This window comes from Elaeis guineensis, chromosome 1, assembly GCF_000442705.2.
Source record: "Elaeis guineensis isolate ETL-2024a chromosome 1, EG11, whole genome shotgun sequence".
Lineage (NCBI taxonomy): Eukaryota > Viridiplantae > Streptophyta > Magnoliopsida > Arecales > Arecaceae > Elaeis > Elaeis guineensis.
The window spans coordinates 145,396,205-145,422,381 of NC_025993.2; the positions used below are offsets into that span (position 1 = coordinate 145,396,205).

Below are 26,177 nucleotides of genomic sequence, written 5' to 3' on the forward strand. Positions count from 1 at the left end.
GTGTTTTTTTTTTTGGCAGAAGATAACCAAGGTGTTTGGCGATGCCTCAATGAACAAGTTTCTGCCTACCACCAGTAGCAGATTGTCGATGCCCCTGCCCCTGCCCCGCTCCGCCCCTCTTCCAAGCAGTAAAACCATGGGAATATATTTTTTTGTGCTCTTTTTTTTCTGCCCCCTTCACGTGATGATAAGGTTGCAAGGCGCTTGGTCTTTTTGTTCTTTTCAGAAATGTAAACCACAAACTGTTTCAATTTTTCCGGGAAGAAGTTTTTAATCAGTATTGCAGATCTGAGCTGTCCAAAGCATGTCTAAAATACATTTCTTATTTCCTCAATAATTTAGATCCCAATCTCTTTTTTCTTTACCTTTGAGATACTACTGATGTATATAGCCTACAGTCTACCATAGTACTTGAGAAACTTGCCATCCAATGGTTGAGCCTCAGCCTTCTAAATTCCTAGTGAACCTTGAACCGTTGAAGTAAACCAGTACAGAGAGGAAACAATGGAATTATGAACAGAAACACTGTTAATGTACATTCTTTCACCAATGTATGAAACGTTCAATAAGTCCGTTACCAGGAAATGATACAATAATGAGAATTATAATCATGCTAAGCGATGGACAAGATGCAACATCCATGTTTTACTGGAATCCATTCATGTGTTTTCTGATATACCTCTGACATTGTTCATTGCAAATTACTCAATATACTTCAGGTTGCCAAATATGCTATTCGATTGAAAAGAAATAATTACATCAAAAAGATCAAACGGAAATAACATTAGACTATGGTTTTATTTGGATTAAGAGTAGCTGTTGAACAGATTAAGCATGGACTGTTTGCCGGTCACTTGAACTTCGAAAGTATTTTGACTTCCCTGACCAGAGTACCGAACCAGTCAGATTTACAAGGAGGCTAACCGAGCTACTTTTCACTTGATATCAAATGTATTAACAAAATGATAATATAACTCCATCATCAGAATGTAAATTATTTATAACCCTCACCGTCCCTGTATAGTTGGAGGTTCCATGGATGTTACATACCAAACCTCAAGCTATTACCCAAATTCCGATACCAGTCAATAGTAAAATTACCAAACACATGAGGCGCCCGTGGATGGACCATACCTGTACGCACCACGTTCTGTAAAACAGCATTTTCCACTACAGCTCTCTTCAGCACAATTATTGAACCTCTGCATCATTAGCAACACTACTCAACCAGCACAGCATCGAGAGATGCAAACCTGCCGCAGCTGACAGGCTGCCAAAATTCAGGCCAGCTATTCATGCAATTCAAAATTTTCAAATATAGCTAACAATATTAGCCAAAACTGCCTCCTGCCGGGAGGGCCGGCGGGGTCTGTGCTGCAAGAAAATCCAGCAACCACCTTTGCTCCTCCTTTTCACCAAAATGGATCACAAATAGACTAAAATTTTACGGGGCTCAGCGAGTTGCATGCTAAAACATCCTTTTGTAGCCTTCACTTCTTTGTCAACAATTTGAATTGTGGTGCAGTACTCGTGAAATTTTAATTTAGATATATTGCAGGTTTACCAACTCTGCCAGAAAGCAGTCGAGATCATAAATAACAAAGGAATCAGCAACCTGCACTTGAAAAAGAACTACGTATTTTCCCCTCAAAAAGAAAGAACTACATAATATACAACAGGGTTTAGAAATCTTTTTGTCAGCTTCCCAAAGAGCAGTTCACTTCGGCACCTGTTAAACAGAAAAAGATGGGCACCATCAGTTAAAGGCTTGAAATACGGTCCTGAAAAGGAATAATAAAACTAACACCGCACACCAGATAACCATGATATGTTAAACAACTATATAACTCTGGGAAGCATGGTACTTCACATGCTAGCCATATAAATTTTTAGAAAATATAGAAAATCAGATTGTTGCAAAAAAAGGCTCTTGCCTTTGAATTTTGATGATTCATCTGTTAGAGCTGGGTCCTAGAGTAGGTGTCATAGCATGATTTTGTTAGTGCCCACCATCATTTAAAGGTCACTATAATAGCCCAACATCCTACATAAATTTGCAACCACCTCATTTTGAATATATCAAACTTCTAAGCAATATCCTACTCACAATCATTCATAAACACCTCACATCACCATCATGATCATTTTTTGGACCACTAAAAATGTTTATACTTCAATCTTGGATCAAAAAGTAGGAAGCTCCCAATACTCTTGACAATATAGCTCTTGCTGCTCAATGGGTTAAAAACTGTTGATCAATAAGATTAATTGGACAGGGGAACCCTTTGTGGGTGAGCAAGTAACCCACACGCAGAAATTTTTTGAAGTTCTCTGAACTGTAGAATCTCATCTCTAGTGACAGTGGAAATATCATAAGAAGCAAAAAAATGCATTAGAGCAAACATACCTGATTTTAGGATCTGCCTTGGAGAAAAAATAGCTGAGAATAAATGCACAGATTAGACAATGTTGTTCATAAAAATTTGCCGCATTACATTAACTGGTGACTGCCTGAAAGCTGCCCTTCAACTCATCATACATCCATCTGCAAAATCAATCTCCTTAGAAAGCAATGAGCACAAAGAAAGCAATAAAAAAAAATAAATGCGAATGAAGTACTGAAACATGAGCAAACCAATCAAATATGATAACTTAAATAACACCATTCATGTGAATGTATCATTAGAAATGCGAAAATAGCAGGAAATAAGACCAGCAATTTACCAACAAATTTGTAAATTTCACTTCATTTAAAATCCAATACTCATACCTGTGCCATTTTGTTTTTGTACTATAATCTCATCTATTAATTGGTAATATAATTGTATGGCCTAATACACACCTCTGCAACCAAATTTTGCAATAACATACATTGAGAGCTTATCTGTATCATACTAAAATGACAGTCATAAACTTCTTGAAAAGTTTTCATCTGCCAAGGTTCTTCCAAATGGACATTACTTTTTATTTAACAAGCTTTATAGAGCACCCATCATATCATGACATTTTTTGGTTAAATATCAAGAATATCGTGACTTTTGTCACTTTGATGCCCTCTTCAACTCAGCTTGTACTGTTTGTTATAGAATCATATCCCCCATTTTTTCATTAATAACTAATTAGCGAATTACAAGCTATAAAATACCATCTTGATTTGATCCCTTTAGAATTATAATGCTGTCACTAAATTTCTTTAATTATTTCCTTTCTATTTCCAAAAAGCTGCCCAAAACCATTTTGAGCTTGTCTCCTAAGCACTTGGGTAATCAACTAGAATTATAGGAAAATTAAGCAACAGAGCACGAATTTGTTTCCTCTTTCTGGGATCTACTTTCTTTATCCCTTACACCCCTCGCCCCCTCAGAATTCTAGCAAAAAATATAGCAATTGTTTCATGGGTCTAAACTTCCCTTGCCCCATACTTAGAGTTATCATTATACTGCAGCATCAATAAATAATTAAATTCCTAGTTATAAACTAATAACAAGTGGGAAAACCATTTCTTATGTGTGCCCTAAATCATTATCCTTTATGTTACAATATTTCTGAAAGGTTATTTAAATCAATCTCTCTCTCACCCCCCCCTCCCCCCAACGGGCATATTTGCTTTTGATTCCCAACTTTTGCTTTGCTTTTGATTCCCAACTTTTGCATGACAATCACTCCTTTTAGTTTATTATTCCACATAAGAAACTCCTGAATAAATGTCTAAATGCATTCACGCTGTCTCTGTGTTGTCAAGTTTTCATTCTTAAAATAATAGGGAGAGAGAATAGATTCAGGAAAAAGATCACTGTATTTGTATTAGATTAATGTATGAAAATAGTCACGTTCACACGGACCCACTAACACCATTATTTGCATCACCAATCAAACACAAATTTCAAAATATGTCATGCATTGCATCCTGCTATAATGAGAATTCTCTTTACCATCTAATAAAGCATTTGGCACGTACAACACAACTAATCAAAGTGGAGATTAAATTATGATTAGGTGCACAACTGAGTGCAACATTCCCAAGCTTGGCCATCCGCTAGCATTTTTGAAGCCTTGAGAATCATGCTGGTAAGTGGAGATTTGTATGCAAAAATCTCAAGGCATTAGTAAATGACAGAGAGACAATTAATGAACGTATGAAGTATGAACCATTCCATTCATCATTTTGCATTATATAAGCAGAGATTTTCTCTCCTTTCTATCTAAAACTATTAATGCCTCCCAAGGGAAAAAAGAAATATGCTCAACAGCACCGCTTTCATCCCCACTCCAGACCCTGTGTGTGGTGATTGGTGGGATGGTACATGGGGCCCATCTGTCACCCACATGAACCCCAGTGCAGGCACCAATTCCTGACTGCCATGGAGAACTGGAGCACTCAATGGATACTGGAGTGGTGCTGGGAAGCAGTACTACGGAAAAAATCTCCACAGCACTAGGGAAAAAGATCCAATCATATACATGTACACTGATTTTGGTTTAAAAGAAAAATTGCTTTTCAGAAACTTGAATGATACCTCGACAAAACAAGCAACTCAAATAGTACAGGAATACCTAGTGCAAAAATATATAATTCCTTAATTTTGTATATTGAGGTACTATTGCAATTTATTCAATGAGAATGCCAACTAATTCAAAGAACACACTTTAAATATAAAAATTATGATCACTATTTCTTCTAAAATAAGGTCATAACTAGAATAAATAACAGATTTTGTTGCAATTCCATGTCTACCATCTTCTTACAAGTCATGATTATCACATGCATTGCACATGCATACCTATTAGTCTGTGAAATGTTGGAATCCTTCACGATGGATGCAAGCTAGCTTCAAAAATTAGTTTACAATTCTGAACTAGCCTCAAAGGTTCAACACCCTGGTTGCTTATATGACTCGTGCGAGGTCTATATCTAATTTATTGCCACTTTGTATGATTTAAATATGGACAACTACAATCTTATCAATGAAACAACACCAAACTAAATTAAAAAAATCCATTATTTAATAATGTATTCCAAAGCTCCTTACTTAGTCCTAGGTCCCTTCATTTCAGTGGGATTCCACTTCCCCACATTTATATCACTTTGTGCAACTATGATAATACTGCTTGGAAGAAAGGTCAACTCTTCAACAAGGATCAACATGAGGCCATATACAGAATGAACTCTCAACTTCAACAAACTTCCTGCCTTCCGTGTCAAAAGAGAAAAGGTAAAAGATGTGTCACAAACTCACAGCCCAAAAGCTGAAGCTATTGACTGGATGATCGGCCTAGGCTAATAAACCAATGCGGCACCCTTTTATTAGTCAACTAGGACAATGACAATCTCCCCGCTACGATCTTATGAGACCCACAGCACGGATTAGAACCTACTTAAAAGGAGGGGGGGGTGTGGGGGGGCTAGCCCAAGTCCTACTCAATCCTAGTATCCTCCAATGAGGGGTCCACATCAAGGTTCGCCAACTATGCCAAACTAAGTGGTTTGGGGCATGTCGAATCAAATCGATCGATAATTGGCACGGTTCGACCCTTCAGTTCAATCCATTTTTTCAACATATAAAGTGGCTGACAAATGAGTGGCCTCTCAAAGCTTCTCTTTAGCTCTCTCTCCCTCGATTCTTCTCTCTCTCCCTGATCTCTCTTGATGATCTATGTCGATGGATACCGATGCCAATGCCCTCTCCCTCAATCGACATCGCTGCCAACATCGATGTCCTCCTTGATCCGGCATAGTTCTCAAGCCCTTGATTGACACCAACACCAACGTCATTACCCTCAATCAACACTAATGCCAATGCCTCTCCCGAGGTATGTCTCTCCTCCCTCTTCCTCCTCTCCTTCTACCTCTTTCTCCCCTTCGTCTTCTCTCTCCCTCTCCCCTAGTTATCCTTCTAGGGTTAGGGCTCGGGTTAGGGATTCTCCCTCTCTCCCCTCCTCTTCTTCCAATCTTTCGTCTTCAATACACCTCGCCTCCGTATTGTACGATTCGTACCATATCAATTGTTCACCAACTAGTACGAGCCCCAATACCAATCCAACAAACCTTGGTACACATGACCAATTAGGCTATGATGCACTTTAGGCTTTAGCCCTGATAGCACTTAACAAAGACTCATGGACCAAAAGCTTAAGCTATTAAGCAAAGAACCAGTCACCCCTTTTATTAGTCGATGTGGAATTATAACATATGGTGAGCTGCCAAAGACCACTATTGCTCCCGAAATACCCACATCATGAGTTTTTTTATATTTCCCATGCTCAAATCTAACTTTGATCATGAATTTTTGTATATCACATACTCAAGTCTCATGTTCTACAATAATAAGGTGACAAATACAATTGATGAATTATAAATTGTGGTCTTGAAGTCAAAAAAATCCCTCAATAGAATCCTTCAATTGTATTTTGTGATGAATAGCTGTACATCACAACCATCTAAAAGCAATTTATAATCGACAACTTAGTAAAACCCTTATACTCATGAAGCTTAGCATGATATGATCATACTGAGTACCATTATAAGGTGCCCGAAAATATCTGTAACCTATCTTCAACAAGTTTTTCTTTTTTTTTTTTTTTAGAAATAAGTTCATAGATGTTTAAGAAAAGAGTGAAGTATCCTGTGTCAAGTCTGTGCCAATCAAGCGTAGGAACATTATGTGCACCATCCCTTATTGTGCCTAACTTGGTATCCTAGCACGGAAACATACATAGCAAAAATTCTCAGCTGGCACCCTACGATAAACCACTTTTTCAATTTCTTTAGACATACACCCTTATTAATTGATTTACATTAGCCTTTAAATATGTTATAAACAAGCAAGCATAGTCTTTAACCAATCTGGAGAAGTATAGGATCATGAAACACCATAGACATTTGTGTTAATTGCAGCTTACATGTGCATTTAGGACCTCAAACAACTTGAGCCAAACTTCAGATTGCCCACTCAGGCTTGGCTTCTTAAATGGAAAGAGGTATTCAGTCTTGAGAAGAACTCAACTTTATATGCTCAAGCTTGGTTAATTTCTGAATGAACAAGTTAGGACAAGTCTGTTGTCAAGCCAAGCCCAAGCTTCTAGTTATTTTTGTTAGCCTAGAGTGTTCACGCTTGGCTCGTTTACATGTTGACCCTTTAACATGAATTTGAGATTGTCTTGTTTCTTGATTAATTGACTCTGACCCAAAGCTATTCATGAACAATTTAATTCATTTAATACAAAAATGAACATTACGCAACTATTTTACAGATTAACAACAAAAAATAAGTTTAAAAATCTATTATTTATAATGAGAACTTCTGGAGTGAGGCCATACAAAACCCAACTCTAGAGACTGAAGCCAACAGAGTTTCTTTTGCTTGTCCCACTTCTCTTATATAATTTCAGCCAGATTCTATTTTTATTGTGAGTCCCATTCCAATGGAGGGGGATTCTAGAGCTAAACCATCTAAAACCCTCTTCTGTCAAAAAGATGGGGAAGTGGAACCATTTCCTAACTCCTCAGTTTCCTCCTAAAAATTCATATATATTGGGAAAGGGGATGTGAAAAGAAACACAATAATAGTCTCCGAAAAGAGAAAAAACAGCCATTCAATATCCAAACTTTAGCTACACATGCATTGTACATGCCAATGATTAGTTCATGATATAATCTACATGGTGTATGCTGCTCATATTAGTAACATGAGAAGCTCACATACCATGCTTTAGCATGATTTTTAATTCTGTTGCTAAAGATAGTGACAATTTTTTATCATGATCATCGGACTGTCCCAAAAGTCACTTAATAAAAAGAAAAGATATAAAAAGGAAGAGTTCCATACCATCTCAAGTAGAAAAGATGCTATTTAGGACCGCAGATTACATGTTTAAAATGGCAATACCACTAGCTATCAGCATGTATCAACACATATTGAAATGATCTGAAATAATAAATTGCCAATACACATCAGCATAGGCTGGGATGCAAAGTGCAGAGATAAGCACCCCTATACTGTGCTGATAACCTATGGTCTGCACATAGATATGTTAACTTCAACCCTTATGTTTAGAAGTCCACAAGCATAGAGGACATAACACCGCAAAAGCTAGCATCTCCTCTAGTAGATCTAGGTTTAAAGTCACAACCTCTCAGCCAATCATACCCCAATTGATATATGATAAATTTTATCCAATTAGGGTAAGTAACAAAACTTCTCATTTGTTGGAAAAATTCTCAAAGTGTTCATAGGTTCTTCAAAATAAAAATTTTTACCATTATCACCCAAATCTAAATAAAACTACAACCCTCCTAGTAGGGTTAACACTTGAAATATCCCGATGCAATATCAATGATAGAACGTCTAAATTATCCACTTGTATATATGCCATAGTTACTTGAATCAACGATGACATGGACCTAATCTACAAACTGCTACAGTAAAACCAATACTTACCCTCTACTAGAATGATAATTAGGAGAAACGAAAAACTTGTCTCGCAATAAAGAACTTCCATGCCCTTATGAGTGCAAGGAGCACTGACATGAATCAAACCAAGATTGACCTAATCTGGACTCAACTGATCCTCAAAGTAAAGACATGCAAGTCAGATGTGGTTCCCAAACTGAGGCTTGAACTCTGGCAAGAATCAATATATAAAAAAATAGAAATAAGGTGATTAAACCTAATAAAACATTATTAACTTTCAGAAAATCCGATCAATGACTAGGTCAGCATTTAGAAAATTAGAGTTGATTTGCCCGACCCAACTCCATCTAAACCACCCCAACCCTGCCAAGTAATTGGGTTTGATGTGGATCTAAACACTTGTGTTCAGGTTCGGTTAAGATGCAATCCTTGCACCCGCAATGATACCTTAGTCCAACCTTAACACATCCAATCTGATGTCTCATCAGGGAAACACAAAAAAAATTATAAGCCTCATACCAAGTGCTTGGACCAAAAAACTTTGACACCTGAAAATAATAAGTATTACTAAACCCCAGAATTAACAATTGATCCAAACTAAATCCTCAAAGTATATCCCACTTGAAATTAAATTACTAAAAGAATCATCCAAGAAACAGCTTCAGAAGTGGTCATCTATCATATAACATAAGCTATAGGTAAAAAGTTAAATAGTTATAATATTGACTTCTTTTCTAAGTATGGCCTTAACATTCTATAAGCTAGACTAGAGCCTACAAAGGAAACAAGTAATTGTCTACAAAATGGTTTTAAAAGTACTGAGAAAAAATAATCATTATTATCTATTTCTGCATCAGCTACTATAAGCTGTAAATTCCCAGTAGCTGCCAGACTGAATGTTCATTCATTAGCGTTACAATTTCCTTGAATAGAAAATAAAAATGATACTCTAGGTTCTATAAGAGGGTCGCTACATGCCATCTTGAAATGTCAACTGTTATGACATTTCGTTTTCCTGCCGAGCCCATTTGGTCTGAGTTCATCTGGCATGAATGAGATACAGCCAACATGTAGAATTTTTTTTAACTTCAATAGATACATCCCAACAAATGCATTTATATAACAGATTATTTCAGATCAAGGTCAGGACATTCATGTTCTAGCCAGATTCCACAATAACTGAACCTACCTAATGAACACATGGTTACCTTGATATGTAAAAAACAACTATTACTATCATTTAACAATGTTGGCAACAATTCATGAACTTAAATAACTTCTTCTAAAAAGTAAATGAATAATAATGCCTACAAAGCAGATCAGGATTGGAATTGAAGGGACATACTTGCACACAAAAACTGGATGCAAACTGCTTTTTGAATCGCCTAGTTGTAATCTCCTATCGCTTTCTTCCCTAAACTTGTCAATGGCTAAAACTTCACAAGGACCATGTATTGAGCCCGCCATTATGGTTTTTTTATTATTTGAAGCATACACCTGCAACCAGAAATTCATATAGATGGTAAGCCTACGGATTATAAGTCACGGCCCTTCAAAACCCTAATACCCCCAACACCCTCCCCCCACCCCATGGTGCAGTACAAGCACACTCACATAAAAAGTTTGAAAATTCCGATTACACTAAACAAGAAAAACTGAAAAACATATCAAAAGATTAAAAGAAGTATGTAATTCTTCTATGCAACAATGAAGATGATCTACAAAAAAATGTTCCTTCAGAAGCTCAAGTAAAATAATAGCCATGCACATCATGTTTACCATCAGAAGAAGTTTCTCTAGCATGGAAAGAAGGTTTTGACACATTTATAGCATCTACCAAATATCTGGAACTTTTAAGTTGCTAAAACACAAAAAGGGATGGCAGGAGGGACTTGATACTAGATGATCAAGACTGATAACAATGATAATTATTGCATTTCCCAAGATAACATTTTTAAAAAGGGAATAACATCAAAGGATAGTTGTAACAATCTGGGCAATCTTGAACTATACATAACTAATAAGTTAGCAGGATTTTTCAGAGTTCTTGCAAAACAATTGGGTTAATCATAAGCTTTGAAATAAATCATAAATTTAATAAATAAACTTTTCGCAAGCTAAATATTGATTGTTGACGAAATACTAATAACAATATATACTTGGAGATATATGGTCAATGACATTATTTGTTGTCATTATTATTCCTCGCCCAACTCATAAACAAGTTCATAAGTACATGAAATATCTAAATTGTGCACCATTCGAACCCTGGATTTGTGAGTATTTTAAACATTTATAATTATGTCTAAACTTCTGATGAATTTCCATACTCTTCACGAAATGCACAGTTAGCTATGTAGTTTTTGAATGCCAAAATTGTAACTACACATCCAAGTAAGCATTGATCTTTACTTTGTATTTTACTGGGAGAACCTAAAATAATGATGGCAGGGAACTAAATCTGAGTGAAGGTAAAGATGGTTTAAGGATTAATTTCACCATATGGAATTTGTCAATAGTATGCTATTCTTTTTAGAGAATTTCCATAAAATAAAAGATTTACACGCAATAGCCAGTTAGTTTATTTAACTTGCTCCAAACTTTCAGATTAAAACAGTGCAATAGAGGTACTGGCATTTAATATGGATGCCAGGGAGGCGATGAGCTTTAAAAGAAGTGCTGAATTGCAAATTTGACTTTAGTAGAACTTATATCAGGAATCATCTGTGCACAGATTTTCCCCAAATCTATCTATTAAAAGCACAATAAAAATAAAAAGATATAACTGGTAGATAAATATTGCCTCTATTAACATTAGATAAATTAAAAAATATTACAGGCTTCATATGATGTATTATCATTTCAAGGTTATGTCAGTACAATTGTGGAAGTTAAAGACAACTAATATTTTGAGATGTCAACTATACTAATTCTAATTGTTTTTAAATTTTTCGAGAGCAATCAAGTATTAAATTTGTCAACTCAAAAAATAGGAGCTAACCCTATGATTGGTTGAGGTCATGAGAGGAAGGACGGATGGCTCCTATCCACTGTTTGATTCAAAAAATCTTAGAAAGGATGGATGAAAAAAAGGGATTGCCCATCCCAGGCCCACCAATTTGCATCCTTCCAATTTGGGATGATGCAAAGAAGAATGGAGCATGTGGGATGGATTTCTACATGGACAAAATTACCCCTTAACTTTTTAACAAAACCCTAACATTTCTTCACTTTTTCATTCATTTTATATATATATATATATATATATATATATATATATATATATATATATATATAAAATTTTACCTATACTATTTACCTTATACTATTAAATTTTATTACTCATTACTTTAATTTTAGCACAAAATTTACATAATTATAAGTAAATAATTAGAATTGTCTTCTAGTTTTTATTTATATTCATTATTTTTTAGTTACCTACTTACATAAAATTAATTAACTATTTAAATTAAATTATATATTAATTATTTATTTATATAATTAATATATAAATAAATTATTAATATATAACTAATAAAATTATTTATTAAACTAAATTAAATTAAAGATTATATAATTTTTTATATAATTAAATTATAAAATTATAAGTTCATATATTGCTCTAGTTTTTAGTATAAATAAGTGTTATAATTGATAATAATAATATTTTTTTATCAAAGGATAGTTTAATAAGAATATTATATAAATATCATATATCCTTCCTCTTATTCCTCCTATGTCAAATAGAGGAAGGAATCATTTTCATCCATTCTTTCATGTTTCACCAAATACATGAAAAAATGAATGGAAGACCATCTATCCTCTCCCTCATCCATCCTTCCTCCCCTATCTATCGTTCCTCCATTTCACCTTTCATACCAATCGGAGGGTAAGAGTCTAAGATATATGAATTCTTAATTGCAGCTTTTACATGTTTCAACAACCAGGACATATTCTTAAAATTTAATCCAGGAAAAAAGGTACCTAAATCCAATATCTCATCCAATTACTGGTTATGACCGGGTCTGGATCCTGCAACTTGGTCCACTCAGAATTCAATTTCAGGTTGACAACAACAATATAGGATTACAATTCTCATGAAATGAGTTTGAACAAGCAAGATCCAAAAATAACAAGGTCATTCAACAAGATAAAGAAAACCTTTGGATCAATATGGCAGAAATCTTTACTTCAAGAAACAGATTGAAGAGATTATGATGACCAACACCACAGACCATCAGTAGTGATAACTTCAGGAGAATTTACCTAATGTTGTGACTTTAGCAATTGTTGATGGCTCACCTCACTGTTTTCAGTGGTAGATGGTTGGCTAACAGTCTCTGCAAGGTCACTGGGAAAGTAATACAAATCTACGGTAGCCCACTTTGACCCAGATTTATTATCCTCCCACAAAGACTAGCACACAGAAGAAAAATGCTAAGTCAGCATACAAATATAATATTAGAATTCACAAAGATAATATAAAGACAAAATTTCATACTATGAAATAAAGAATGGGGAACAAGCATGTCACAGTATTTGCATAAAGATGAAAGACCATATAATGATCCAAGCAAAGGCTTGCCTGGAGCTTCGAAGGAACAAACTTCTGACAGTTGAAATCAATTAAAACATGATCTTGAAGCTTGTACAAAATACCATTAACGCAACAAGACTGGTAATACATCTTCTCATCTACAACTTGGAGAACATCACCAACCCAATCTACAGTATGCAAGTCCAGTAGCGAAGGCCTGCCATGATCTCTAGCTTCATCCCCATAATATGGGGTACCATTTGAAGTTGCCTGAGAACTGTCTCCATCATCTAACCTAGTTTTATTAATAGCCCTGTTTTCAGATGTTTCCCTTTTAATAAATGGTCCTTTAAGCTCATTGTCGCCGGGCTTGCTGATTTCCTGCTGTTGAGTTGCAGAAGCTTCAACATCACTCGGCAACTTTACTCCATCACCAACTTGTAAGTCACCAGACAATTGAGACTGATTAGTGTTGTCAACAACAATTGCATATGGATGCTCGGAACAGGAGTTCTCTAGAACAGACTTTGGCTGCAACATAGACTCAGAGGTCGCTTTCATGTCACATGAAGATGATCCACTATTGTCATTGTGCCTATCATTACTTTCATTTTGTGTGCCCGAGATGATACAGACCACTTCAGCATTTTCCCTAGATGGGTTAGTGGAAGCCCCTTTAGACATCCCATCCTCTCTTTCCGTTCCAGCTGCAGGAGATTTAGACTGCACTTCTGCAATATTCATCTTTGAACCTGAAGCTGACTCAGCATGGCTGCCTCCCATATTGGAAGGACGGGCAAGATCTGCAACACCAGAATTTCCATTGGCTATTGCTTTCTGTTGATTAACCTTTGAGTCTGTGTTTACTGTTTTCTTCTCTGAGGATGCTTGAGTAACACCTGCATTTGAAGCAACCTTTGATGGACCAACAGCTCTTGTAACCTTGCCATATTTAGGTGCCAAGGGTTTGCCATTGCTTGATACCAAGCATTTTGGGCAATGCCACTCAGCTTTAGGAATGCCTTTGTTACCATAAGACTGAAGGCATTTTAAGTGGGTTCCTTTCTCACAAGCATCACAGACAAGCAAACTTTCCAAATCACTAATAGTAATCTTGCATGCTTGGCAATTTAGAGGCTTGTTCATGTACTCAGTTGAGGGTGGAGTCCAACTAGGATGATCAGAAACCTTTTGGAGCAATATCCTCTGCACATTTTTAGCAATGTCATCATGGTTGGTAAAAGGAGGAGGTGCATTAACAAATGCTTGGCCTGGTGGAGGCTGATGTGCAGTACGCAGATTTCCTTGTCCAACTTGAATTGCAGAACTTCTTATTTCCTGATTTCTTATTGCTTGTGAATTTTGAATAGCATTACCTTCGTGAATACCCTCAGACTTTACCGAAGCATGATCCGGCAACTTATGTGCCTGGCCAACCTTTGTTACAGCAACAGATGTTAATTGCATAGAACTTGTTGGGGTTTTATGTGGCATGCATTCGGCAGAAGTAGCTACATGCAGAATATGTAAAAGTCAATAAATTTATCTGCATAAATAAAAAAACAATTGCCAGCAACAGAAAACAAGATGGCCCGATATTGAGGAACAAAATGGGGAAATTTCTGTTTTATGCTAAATTTCATCATATCTCAAAAAATGACAATAAACTAATTGCTGCTAAAGGTGCTTAACCTATTATTTCAGACTAACTCCAAAAATAATATGATTGAGTACATAGTATGAAGCAATTCATGCAGTATCCAGGGTCTGCCCGACAAGCAGACAAGCAACTTCAAAGACTCCCAACAGAATCATTCCATAGCACAGAAAGCATCCAATTTAAATAAAAGGTAAATGGGCATGCCCATCTTAAAATGTTCAAATCATGTTAACCTTCTAGCCTAGAAGTTGTCACGATTTACAAAGAACATACTTACAAAAGCAAGCCATCTAACAAACGACAGCATCAGGCAATAGTCCACAAAGATATCTTGATGCTCGCTAAGATAATGTCTCAAAATCCATATTCTCTTCATACTATTTTTTTAGGAATTTAATCATCTTGTAAAACATCAGAGTTACAGGTATTTGTAAAATGCACGACACTATAAATTGACTTTTCAAATAGAAAAATAAAGAATTACTTTTATTAGTTATTCATCAAAACATAAGGAAAAAAAGCACAAGTACATGGAATGCTGTACCATGCCGAACCGGCTGGTACACCCCATACCGAGCCAGACCGGTGGGGAACCGACATAGTTCGGCTGGTTCAAATGGTATACCGACGGAGGAGGGAAGGAAAGAGAGGGAAAGTGAGAAACAGAAAGAGAGAGAGAGGAGGAGAGGAAGGGAGACAGGAGCCGCTGGAGGCCGGCGGTGGCCCGCTGCAACCACCAGAGGGCCGTGAAAGCATCCACGGCTCATCGGTTCACCCAATAGGGCTTTGAAATGAGCGAGAAAGAGAGAGAGAGAAGGGAGAGATCATCGGAGATGGGAGCGAACGACGTCGCGATCGTGGGCGCGAGCTTCGCCGAGGCCAAGGGAGGGGGTGGTGGAAGCGGCGCAGGCGGTGTCACGGTCGCAGAACAGGGGCTATCGCCCCTGTTCATGCGATCCCCTTTTTAAAAAACGAAGATTTTTTAAAAAAATTAAAATCAATGAAGCCGACAAACCATTTGCCGGTTTTACTTAAGTTTTGATTTTTTTTAAAAAAATCGTGAAAGAGGGCGTTGCCCCTGTTTCACGCCCACGGCGCCGTGCGCATGGACTGTGCCGTCCAGCGGCCCCGCCCCCTCCTTCCCCTCCCTCTTTTTCTTTCTTCCTCCCTCTCTCTCCTTTTCTTCTCCCAATTCGTGTCCAGTGCCTTTGTCGGTTCGTTGCCGGTTCGGTACGGTACGGAACTATGCCAAATCATACTACCGGCCAGCCGAAACGGCCGTCGGTACCAAGATGGCGAACCTTGCATAAGTGTATGTGTATCATAAGCATAAACAATTCCAAACCATATTTTGACAACAAAGAGAAGAGGACATGGAACGAGAAGATTGCTAAAGCATACCTTGAAGTTGTGTTTGATAAGTTGGCCCATCTAGTGGTGCATCCAACCTGAGGCGCCCTGGTTCTGCATGAGGCAGTGTTAATGAAAGAGAATCCCTTTGGTGTGGATTGGATGTTGATTTTATGGGAGTGACCACAGCATGTGTCTCATTGATTTGCAGCTGCTTTGAATAGGAGATAGCAGAAGCTAGTGTAGGAACATGTGATACAGGTGGAGTACTCTGATAGCCTCCAGCGGGCAGCGCCACTGCGATTGGTTTCTCTGATACGAACCTAGAGGCTCCATGGAACAAAGTTCCATGGGATTCAACATTTGCACCAAAGCTGGCTGGAAGATGATGAGATGAATAAACTGCCGAATGTGTGGCAACTACCTTGGATTCCTCCATCTATAAAAAAATAAAACCACGTGCATGAGGTACACCATCAGATGTGCCTTTCCATGTAACAAAATTCTACAAAATTCAATCATTCCATGATGACAACATCAACAATTCACTAGAGTATTAAAACCATAGTCGCTGGAAGTCAAGTTCAGTAATTGCCATGCAACTAGGCATTTACCAAGAAAACTGTTAGAGAGACAGATCTATTTAGTTTTTTCCCCAGATAGTGTTGAAGATCAAAACACCACAAAACACCTAGACAACTAATTATACTTTCCCTACAGTTTCACAAAGCTGCAAATGCATTTCCCACATAGTTCAAACCATCATTCCCTCTAATCATTTTGGAAACATTTTGTGAAACTCATCACAAGCCAAAAAAATATAAAAGATAACAAATTCAGAACAACAAAATTTGCTTTGAGTATAGAAAATAACCACATCAATGCTAGAAATATGTGAAAACAACTTGGCATTGCCCTACCAACAGATATTTGAATAAGGATGCCTTTTGAACACTAATGTGTGTTACCAAAGAAATACAAACATGCACCCCTAAAATCCCTGGATATACAATGCTCCAAAAGAAAATGTGTAGCCAGGAGAGCATAATGGAACATAAGGATATTGACACAAACCCTACAATTCTACGCATCAATAGCTACACAATGAAAAGATACAGCTCAAAGCAGTTTTGTCACATAGAAGTGAATTAATTAAATTTTATGCACAACCGAAAGAAACTATAGTAGGCACGTTACCAAAGAAGAACCATGAACCATGGCTGCATCACCAGGTTTAATCTAAAAATGCATTATTAAAACATAAACATGGATAGCAGTCAGCCCACCAAGCGAGCTTAACCGGTAACCCACTTAAAGATCACCAAAAAAAGAATATTTATTTCATTATGTGAGTTATAATTATGATTATTTGTTGCATGGAAGAGGTAACAGATTATATCACAAAACAACTAATTTTCCATTCAAATGACAAATAACCATCTTACATCCACTAAATTAAGTGGCAACTCCACAAATAGAGCAACACTTCTCGAGATCTTTCCACAAAATAACAAGATTGGAGCGATAGTGTCACCAAAAGACCCTCAAAGAAAATCAATGCAGCTTCAACAGAATACATAAACATGCCCACAAAAAGAAAATCAACCAAATTCCATAAAGTGTATGCAATTGAGAAAGCCAAAAAGAGAGAGCAATTAACGGAAAATTGGAGGGCTACCATGGGCAGACCTTTCTTTTAGTGAGCAAGACCTTCTCAGCAATGGACATCTTGGGAGGCCGGCACCCCATCATGTGATCCTTGGACCGATTGAGCCCAAGATCATCGACCACAACCCTAACAGCCTCCCTGGAGAACAGATCCTTGGGCTTCACGTGTTCGCACATCCCCACGAGCGTCTCCCGCGCCTCCGCCACCAGAGCCTTCTCTGCGGCTGTCGGCTCCCGGCGGCCCCGCATCTCCCCCATCCCCGCCAACACCATCAAAATCTCCGCGACCCTCTTCAAGTCCCGGGTGTCAGCGCCGTCCCTCGCCCGCTTCTTGGTCGCCGGCGCCGAGGCCTGGGACGCGTGGGGGGCGGCGGCCTCGGTCCTGCCCTCGTCTCCCATCTCCGGCGCAGGGGGGCCCTCTGATGTCCGATCCAGGAGGCTCGGGGGGTGGAGAAGGAGACCTGCGAGAAAGAGAGAGATCGGAAGGCATGAGATGGGGGGAGAGAGGAAACCCTAGGGAGGGGGAGAGGGGATGAGAATCGAGCGAGAGCGGGGGAGAGGGTAGAGAGGGTTTAAATACTTATTTGGCGGGTAATTGGCGGAGCTTTAGAGCGGGTTATGAGACGGGGCGAGGGCTTATTGTTGAGTTGAGGTGGCGGTGAGAGTTGGGGGGAGTTTGGGAGCAGGCGAGAAGAGAGAGAAAGGGGGCAAAAATAGGAGAGGGTAGAGAGAGGAGTCTTTTTTTTTTTTTTTCGTTTTAATTTTTCCGGGTCGGGTGTAAAAGAGGCGAGGGGCGACAGGAGTCGGCAAGGTAACGAGGGTTGAGTTTGGTAGGGCGGGATCCGGGGGTACAGAGCTCTGGATTTAGCAGGTAGAAAGACGACACGTGTCCCGTTCTGTATTATTCTATTCGGTACTGCTCCTGCTGCCTGCTGCCTGCTGCCTGCTTGGTGGGAAAGAGTGCGTAGTCTACTACCGCACGACTCTTGAAGCAGGGTGTCGCAGGATTTTTTTTTTTTTTTTGCTTGTCGAAAAAGAATAAAATAGTAACAATAGAGAATACAACATACCGTGATACCTAAATACAACAAAGGTAACAAGCTACCCAAAGCACAACAAAGAAAGATACAGAAAATTAATACAGCAACTAAGCCATCTTTTAGAAGTAATGCAGAAGAAGTGATAATCATAAATAAAAGTGTAATAAAATGATCGGAACTTGACAGTGAGACAACCGAACAAGTTTGAGGGGTGTCACAGGATTTGAAATGTTATGCTACATTGCTAATGCGGTTGTACACTTGTACATGTTTTAGAAGTCCTGCATGGTGTGGAAGGGAGGATAGAGATTTGTATGTGCTATATTTGCAAACGCAATTATATAATCACAAGCGCATAAAGAATATTTGAGTTGATCGGTGGGGGAGTTTGATGTACGTGGGAATGATAAACATTTAATATTACAAAGAAGATTGGTTTCCATATTCCAGTGCTAGTCACTGTCATCACGTCAAAGATGTTATTAGCTAGATTTTTCTATGATTTTACATGAAGGATGTAAATATGCATCCAATTCACACGGGGTCCAGAATTTAAGGAGTATTTTTGTGGATCACCCGCTAAAGATCACTGCTCGATTTGCCTAGGATGTGGTAATTGGATTGATGCCAAATATGATTGAATACGGTGAGAAAGATGATGTTGCTTGAGTTTTATTTGTGCCAAGCCAATCACCAATTTGCATATCTTTTGGTGAACTAGCTTATGACAAATAGGGGGTGATCTATAACTTCCTCTAAATTTAAGTGGAAAAGAACACGGTTCATATGATGTATATGGCATATGCTACATGTAGGCTAAGGGCTCGAGTTTTTAGTTTGGACAATTTTGCATGATATAATTAGACTTTATCATCAGAGTGTGATATGTCTTTAATCTATAAATGAGCCACGAACTACGATAAGAGAAAAAGTTTAACCACTGTTTCGGACGGAGGCTAATGAGTTAGCTTCATCTAATTCTAACCAAGAAATCATCCAATTAACTACATTTCTATATTCTTCATATTGAGCTTCTTGGAATGCAATCACATATTATAATACTTCTATTACATAGGAAAATTTTGCTTGATAAAAGCAAATTTGAACATCTTCATTCATATTTTCAATCCGGGTTTTCTGGCATAGTACCTGATCCATGATGAACATAACTGTCAATTCAAGCATCTAGATGAAAATGTAAGGGGTGCCGCATGCTTTCCTTAGGTCGATAGAATATTATGAGATTACTCAATAGAATTTATGTACACATGATGGAACTAATTTTCTCATGACCAAGCATACTTTCCTTAGGTCGATAGAATATTATGGGATTGCTCAATAGAATTTATGTACACATGATGGAACTAGTTTTCTCATGACCAAAAATTGCAATCACACATACAATATTATGAAATGTTGAGATGGTAAGGCTTGTGGAAGAATTTTAATGGATAAAAATTCATAGGAAGATCTTTGACCCCATGGAAAAAAATATTCAAAAATGCTAGAAGAATTTTAAGCAACATAAAGATGCATGTGTTGCTTGGTAGTAATCATCAAGATAAAGAACCATCCCTCAGCTAAATTACAAAATGACTCTAATTTATATGCTCATCTTGTAGAATCATCTAAATAATGGTTTGCCGCACCATTAATTCCTCTAAATGATGAATACTTTTAATGGGGATACTTTTAGGACTTGTAAGGGATTTATTTATCGATATATCATTCCTTTCAAATTATTAGATCTCCGTGCATCCCAATAGTTATGCAATGATATGCATTGGAGTAGATATGCAGTAACCATGCCATAGATGAGAATCCCTCTCTAAAAGAAACCGAATGGCTAATACCCCCAAAAGTCCAGAAGTCCTTTTTATTTTTCAGAAAGTATGAATAGAAATTCCTATTTATCTGTTATGGAACCCCAATGCATATAGACACATATGCATTAGACTCCAAGAAAATTCATGAATTGAATAAAACTGATCCTTCTAACCAAGCGGTAGAGAAACACCATGATAAGGCATGAACTATGATTAAGTCTTTGTTCTTCAGCAGAATAGTGATATTTTTTTTTCTACAAGAATAGAAAAGGCAACGACAAAAACAATTGTTGAAGTCCATGCCTTACCACCCCCCAAACCCCAAAAAAAGGGTGGGGAAGGGCTGGCTGCTCGGTTGTGGAATAAATGGTACAATGTTGTTTCCACATAAAATCTTTACTATGAATATTTCTGCTGGGACGGGAAAAAAAATTGCCCACATGCTGCTTTTCCGGATTCCAGCCATCTTAAGCCAGCGATAGGGCAGCCCAGACTGTGCACAACAAGCAACGACTGTTTAGACTATCACTGTTAAATGACGCACATAGTGATGCTAACAGTCGCGGGTTGTGCAGAAACAACAACAAAAGGTTCAGAATACTAAGCACTGTAATATCAGATGTACATTGAATTAGTCGTGGAAAATTACAGTAACTTTCATACTGAATGCATACATGGTTGTATACTACGAGTAATTTGATTTGAAGCCTTCTGTGAGGGCAACAACCTTTGGAGAGAGCTTTGGTTGCAGCTTTGATATGGCTTGGCGGATATCCTGAGAATATTAAAATGGTCATTTACTTAAGGTGGCGACATGGTGATAAAAGGGTTAGGAAACGGTAGCCCACCTCAAGCTTATATCTGGAAGAGAAGTGGGTAAGTAGGACAGCCTTGTTGCGAAACCACTGAGCGTGCTCCATAACCTACAAAATATGCATCAATTTTTTTTCTGAGAGCATGAAAAAATAACTGATGATACTTATCAGCCTTTCGTAAAAGAAGTGTACAAGCTTATAGAACTCCCTGATAGAACTACACAGATGATACTAATGAAAATGCCCTTGGGTTAATTTTGGTTTCTGCCTTTATTGTCACTCGGGAAAAAAATATGAAGAAAGTGATAACCCGTTACCTCAAAGAAATGCATGTGACCATGTTCTCGTGCATGTTCAATGTCATTTTCTTCATCTAGGAAAGTTGCCTGTCAAAACAATAATGAATTCACAATGAGGTTTATCTTTCAAATTTTGAACAGTAGTACCTTGGAAATCCAATCAAAATGACATTCTCCAACTATTTCCACTTGGCCAAAACTCACAATTTTTAGCTTTCAACAGAATTGCTCATCCCCCACAGCTGTGAAAGGGAGTGGAAGGCAACTTGCAAGATCTGCAGGGAAAATAGGTTCGACAACCAGTGGTCCTACAATTTGTTACTTTTATGCATGCTGTATGATATTAAATATTCTTTAAGAAGTTGAACCATACAATAAGCAGTGTTAAGGTGCTAATGTGCAGTATCTGGCAACAGGATGCAAAGGTGTTAAATGTCCGATAAGGTATGTGTGGCCTGTACATGTTAAACAATATCATAGTTTTCCTTGCTTGAAAATTTTGGGTGATCGTGCATTCATCATTATAAAATGCAGTAGCATTTCTTGCACATTGGCCTTCTCTGAGATGAAGACTCCAACTACGTATAAGGAGATTTATTTCAAGCACTCATGCAATAAACTTCACTATAAGCAAATGAGCAGTAAGAGAACAAAAGAAAAGAGTGATACCTCTGTGATAAGAATTTTTGCTCTCAGAGCGTCTGCATTTTGTGGTTCATGAATGAAATCAGACATTGTCTCTCCTGAATAGGCAACCTCTGGAGATAATTTGGTGTCTGTGATCTAATCAACAAACTTCGGCTGAATCTTTGCACAAAGACTAAGCTCAGAAATTATTTTGTAATCAGGGCAGACAGAATAGCAAACCTCAACACCAGAGAGCTTCAACTTCTTGATTTGAGTGCCCTTCAAATGGGCATACTGTTTTCTTAGTTTGTTTCTCACTGAATAAATGACATATCCCTGGATCACATCAGGAGACCACATGAAACAAGATTCAGAACTTATGAACAATAATTGATAAAATAAAGAACCACACTGGTTTATCTCAGATAAAGCGGATTGCCTTTAGTGGATTTAATGAAGCATACCTGGCTGGGTATAACATGGTGAGTTCTGAATGGCCTGACAACAACGTCATTACGTATTTCATAAGTCTCCCCTGAAGTTACAATATCATATACAATAAGAAACTGGCATACACATAAGGAGGAACTAGTTAAAAAAAAAAGCATACCCACATCAAGTGCAACTAACTCAAGTTCAAGTTCAGTTTGACTCATGGTCCGGTGAATTTCGAGTAGCTTCTCCACTTCCTCTTTAATACATGGTGGCACAAATACTGTTGGAGGTTTTAAACTGTATAAGCCACGAATTGCTAAATACAGTGGAAGACCCCCCTGTAAACATATAGCCCAAAACTAAATAAGACTGTCGATTCAGTGACTGCACAAGCTGGAAAGGATAAAAGATAGATAAAAATTATTTTTTCAACCAATCAGCAACTGAAACATGTTAAAATATGGTTCAGAGGTCCATCTCAATCCATACGATCATCAAATATTCTCCAAATGGTATTGGGTACTCCGTTCATGTTGCAAGGTGCACCGGCCTGGCTCGCTGCTTTTCTCAAATAAAAGGCTTTTATGTAGTGAAAGTTTAATAAGATGCTTCCGGCATATAGATATCCTAACTACATGTTATCAACAAAAAGAAGGCTATATACATAGGGCTGGAAATGAGCCCACGCAGCCCGATGCCCATTGGGCCAGGCTAGATTTGGGTCAAAACTAGGAATTTATGCAGACAAAATGTGGGAGGAATGTTGGCAACAATACTAATAAAAAAATTTAGTTGATAGTTGCAATAAATGGGAGAAAAAGGTAGCCAAGTCTCATAGCAAGTCTCTTGACAAAGGCCTTATTAACAGCCTTTCCAACTTGGGAGAAGGAATTTATCAAAGAATATAGTTAATTTAAAGGAACTCCTCAGGATTAAAACAACAAGACTAGCATTTCTAAAGATCATGAGCAAAATACCAGAAGGAAGAGCATATCTGTAGGTTCATCACCAAAGAATATGAAATGAGTTGAAACCATTTGAGATAGGCTCACAATGAGACAGGCTCACAATGACTATGTTAGGAGGATATCTAGGAAGAGTTGAAGGGTCCACAAAGATTGGGGTGGGGGTGGGGAGGAGATTCAGATCAAAGCAAGGGAAATGGTTCACAGACATTTTAAGCAAAATAGTACCCAGCCAAAGAGATTTGCTAAGGACAACGCTTTCCAAGCATCATCCTTCTCTCAATTTTTGTTTTCCAAAAATTACTATGCTTTTCTCCTTCCAACATTCCCAAAAAAAAAAAAATGCATGAGGATACTTGCCCCATAGGCTCCACCTTTCCAATCAATGGTAGCATGGAATTGCACCATATGCACCAATTAAAATCAGACAGATAAGTAATGCTACCTTGGGCATGATAGAAGGTCCATTTCTCACAATTGTGGATTATTCTATTAATTTATCTTTTTACAGTCAAAATCTAACCTGAAGTTGTGGCTGTTTAGTCCAAGGATTGGAATGTTGGAGAGTACTTCTATCCAAATGTCAGAAACACCAATTGCTACATTTATTTATTTATGTATTTATTTATTTTGTTATTACAATGACAAAAGTGATAGTTTAGGGGCCTATAAATAAGAGCCATAAACCATGAACAGCATTATCTTCTGCAAAAACCATTAAAAAAAAAGAGAGATAATACAACAAATGTTTTCATGATCTCAATTAAGGTGTATTCCAATAATCTGAACAAGAAGAGAAGGCTCAAAGATGGGGGGAACAAAGGTGGACCTACCATTAAGTCTTTTATATCCTAATGGGAATTTGATTACCATCGTGCAAAAGAAAGGAGGTTTTGGAATGCAATGTTAACATACTAGGTTAATTCTTTCTAACCTGCTGTATAGCACCATTTGCTCAGGACAATCTGTCAATGTCAAGAAAGTCTGTCTTCTTCCTAAGCTGGAGAAATTAAAAAAAAAAGCACCTACTGAATTTTCTTAACAAGGAACTCATGGCACGTTCTGCTTTGATCTTCCATCCCCCATGTTCCAATAACTGTACAATAACCTCATCGAAAAGATGTAAGGAACGCTCAATAATGCATCGTGCTGCTTGAATCAGCGGGTTTTCATAGGCAATGGCCACAACATAGAACATGGAGATCAAGGACCAAAAATGAACACAAAGGATACAAAGTTCCAACTTATCATGTCCTTTTACCTTGGTAACTGCTAGACATATGATTATTGCGGTAAAATTATCTCATAGTTTGCGAGAGATCCTTTTATTTATTGCTTACTTTCTTTTCGATTTACCTATACATTCAGTTCGGGATTCTACTAAATATATCTTTATCACTGTTCCAATTCAAAAAGAAAAACAACTAAAACTACAACCGTGTTCTTGCAATCTAACAACTGGAAAATTTTCACATAGAAGAAGGGCTAGGGGCTCACGATGTGATCGATATGAGCATGGGTGATGAAGAGGAAGTACTGGTGGACAGCCCTCGGAGGGCAGCGCCCGATGTCGAAGGCGGCGTTGAGGCTGGGGACCACAACGCACGTCTCGTGCCCTCCCACGGAGACCCCCTCGATGAAGTAGCCCTCCACATCCACGCCCTTACGACAAACCTCCGCCCTCGCCCGCCGGTACTCCTCCTCCTCTGCCATGGCCCGGTCTATCACCGATAGGAATCCTGGCTTCTTCGCCGCGAGCGCGCGGCATCGGTCGCCGGAGGCGGCGGCGGTTAGTGGGGGCGGTCGGAGAGCGAAGGAGAAGGGAAGATCGAATGGGGAGTGGTGGGAGGGGAGGAGAGAAGGGAAGGGGGCGGTGGAGGTGGAGAGGTTCGGAAGAGATATCGGCATTTGGAAATCTTTTTTCTTCTACGAACGGCACGGCATGGAGAGAGATTATTTCCAAGGAGAGGCATACAGATTTCAGGCTATGGATGGATAACGCGAGAATTTGGAGATTTAGGTTGCGTTTGGTGCATTTTCAGAATAATAACTTAAATTATCTGATAATTTAAATTATTTATAATTTATATAAATTATTAATAATATTAATTATTATATTTGATATATATAGATAATATTATAATAAAATTATTAAAAATTTTAATTGATATATTTAGTATGGCAATCAATTATCAGTAATGTAACATCAAATTCTCAAAAAATCTTTATTATTAGTTTAGCATTTTAAACTATTTATTTAATTTTTTTAATAATAAAAATTATTATATAAAAAAATTATTTTTAATTAAATAATCAAATTAGTTAAACTTTTTTATTATCTTTTAATATTTATTTTTATTTTTTTAATTTTTTTTATTTTTTTTCTTTCTTCTCCTTTCCTCCGCACGCCACACCCCTCCCCTTACCCCCGTCCAGCACTGCCCCCTGACCGTCGCACCTCCGGCACTGCCCCCTAGCCATCCTTGCCTTCTCCCACCCTCCCGCACCATCCCGAGCACCTCCTGCATCTCGTGCAACCGCCTC

At 37.8% G+C, this 26,177-nt stretch overlaps 2 protein-coding genes across 5 annotated transcripts; both read right to left on the bottom strand.

The window, feature by feature from the left end:
• Window positions 1-1,461: 1,461 nt before the first annotated feature.
• On the bottom strand, window positions 1,462-18,378 carry LOC105038965 (uncharacterized). Of its 2 annotated transcripts, XM_010914909.3 has the most exons (8): window positions 18,207-18,376; window positions 17,648-18,087; window positions 16,010-16,397; window positions 12,997-14,459; window positions 12,714-12,827; window positions 9,757-9,908; window positions 2,408-2,545; window positions 1,462-1,729 (listed from the first exon to the last, which is right to left on the bottom strand). In XM_010914909.3, exons 2-7 carry the CDS (start codon window positions 18,023-18,025, stop codon window positions 2,497-2,499), a joined length of 2,544 nt encoding a protein of 847 aa, XP_010913211.1. In that variant the 5' UTR covers window positions 18,026-18,087; window positions 18,207-18,376; the 3' UTR covers window positions 1,462-1,729; window positions 2,408-2,496. The 2 variants fall into 2 exon arrangements, with proteins under 2 accessions (XP_010913211.1, XP_010913213.1); XM_010914911.3 differs by lacking the exons at window positions 1,462-1,729; window positions 2,408-2,545 and having other exon boundaries at window positions 9,771-9,908; window positions 12,678-12,827; window positions 18,207-18,378.
• A 2,715-nt stretch (window positions 18,379-21,093) lies between these two features.
• LOC105038963 (tRNase Z TRZ2, chloroplastic) lies at window positions 21,094-25,632 on the bottom strand. Of its 3 annotated transcripts, none has more exons than XM_010914908.4 (8): window positions 25,131-25,631; window positions 22,844-23,006; window positions 22,698-22,768; window positions 22,474-22,569; window positions 22,276-22,389; window positions 21,625-21,693; window positions 21,341-21,415; window positions 21,094-21,267 (listed from the first exon to the last, which is right to left on the bottom strand). In XM_010914908.4, the coding sequence occupies exons 1-8, from the start codon at window positions 25,539-25,541 to the stop codon at window positions 21,178-21,180; spliced, it is 1,089 nt and encodes a 362-aa protein (XP_010913210.1). In that variant the 5' UTR covers window positions 25,542-25,631; the 3' UTR covers window positions 21,094-21,177. The 3 variants fall into 3 exon arrangements, 2 of the variants coding, with proteins under 2 accessions (XP_010913210.1, XP_073098962.1); XR_830817.4 differs by lacking the exon at window positions 21,094-21,267 and adding an exon at window positions 21,811-21,881 and having other exon boundaries at window positions 21,347-21,415; window positions 25,131-25,632; XM_073242861.1 differs by lacking the exon at window positions 21,625-21,693 and having other exon boundaries at window positions 25,131-25,632.
• Window positions 25,633-26,177: the final 545 nt, after the last annotated feature.

Excerpts from the sequence above, each read along its gene's own strand:
- LOC105038963 (XM_010914908.4), bottom strand. The coding sequence starts at position 25,541 with ATGCCGATATCTCTTCCGAACCTCTCCACCTCCACCGCCCCCTTCCCT. Across the intron at positions 22,570-22,697 it reads ACCATGTTATACCCAGCCAG|GGATATGTCATTTATTCAGT; the intron begins GTATGCTTCATT and ends GATGTGATCCAG. Across the intron at positions 21,416-21,624 it reads GTCACATGCATTTCTTTGAG|GTTATGGAGCACGCTCAGTG; the intron begins GTAACGGGTTAT and ends CATATTTTGTAG.
- LOC105038965 (XM_010914909.3), bottom strand. The coding sequence starts at position 18,025 with ATGGGAGACGAGGGCAGGACCGAGGCCGCCGCCCCCCACGCGTCCCAG. Across the intron at positions 16,398-17,647 it reads TCTTGCTCACTAAAAGAAAG|ATGGAGGAATCCAAGGTAGT; the intron begins GTCTGCCCATGG and ends ATTTTTTTATAG. Across the intron at positions 2,546-9,756 it reads CATCCAGTTTTTGTGTGCAA|ATGGATGTATGATGAGTTGA; the intron begins GTATGTCCCTTC and ends TTGATTTTGCAG.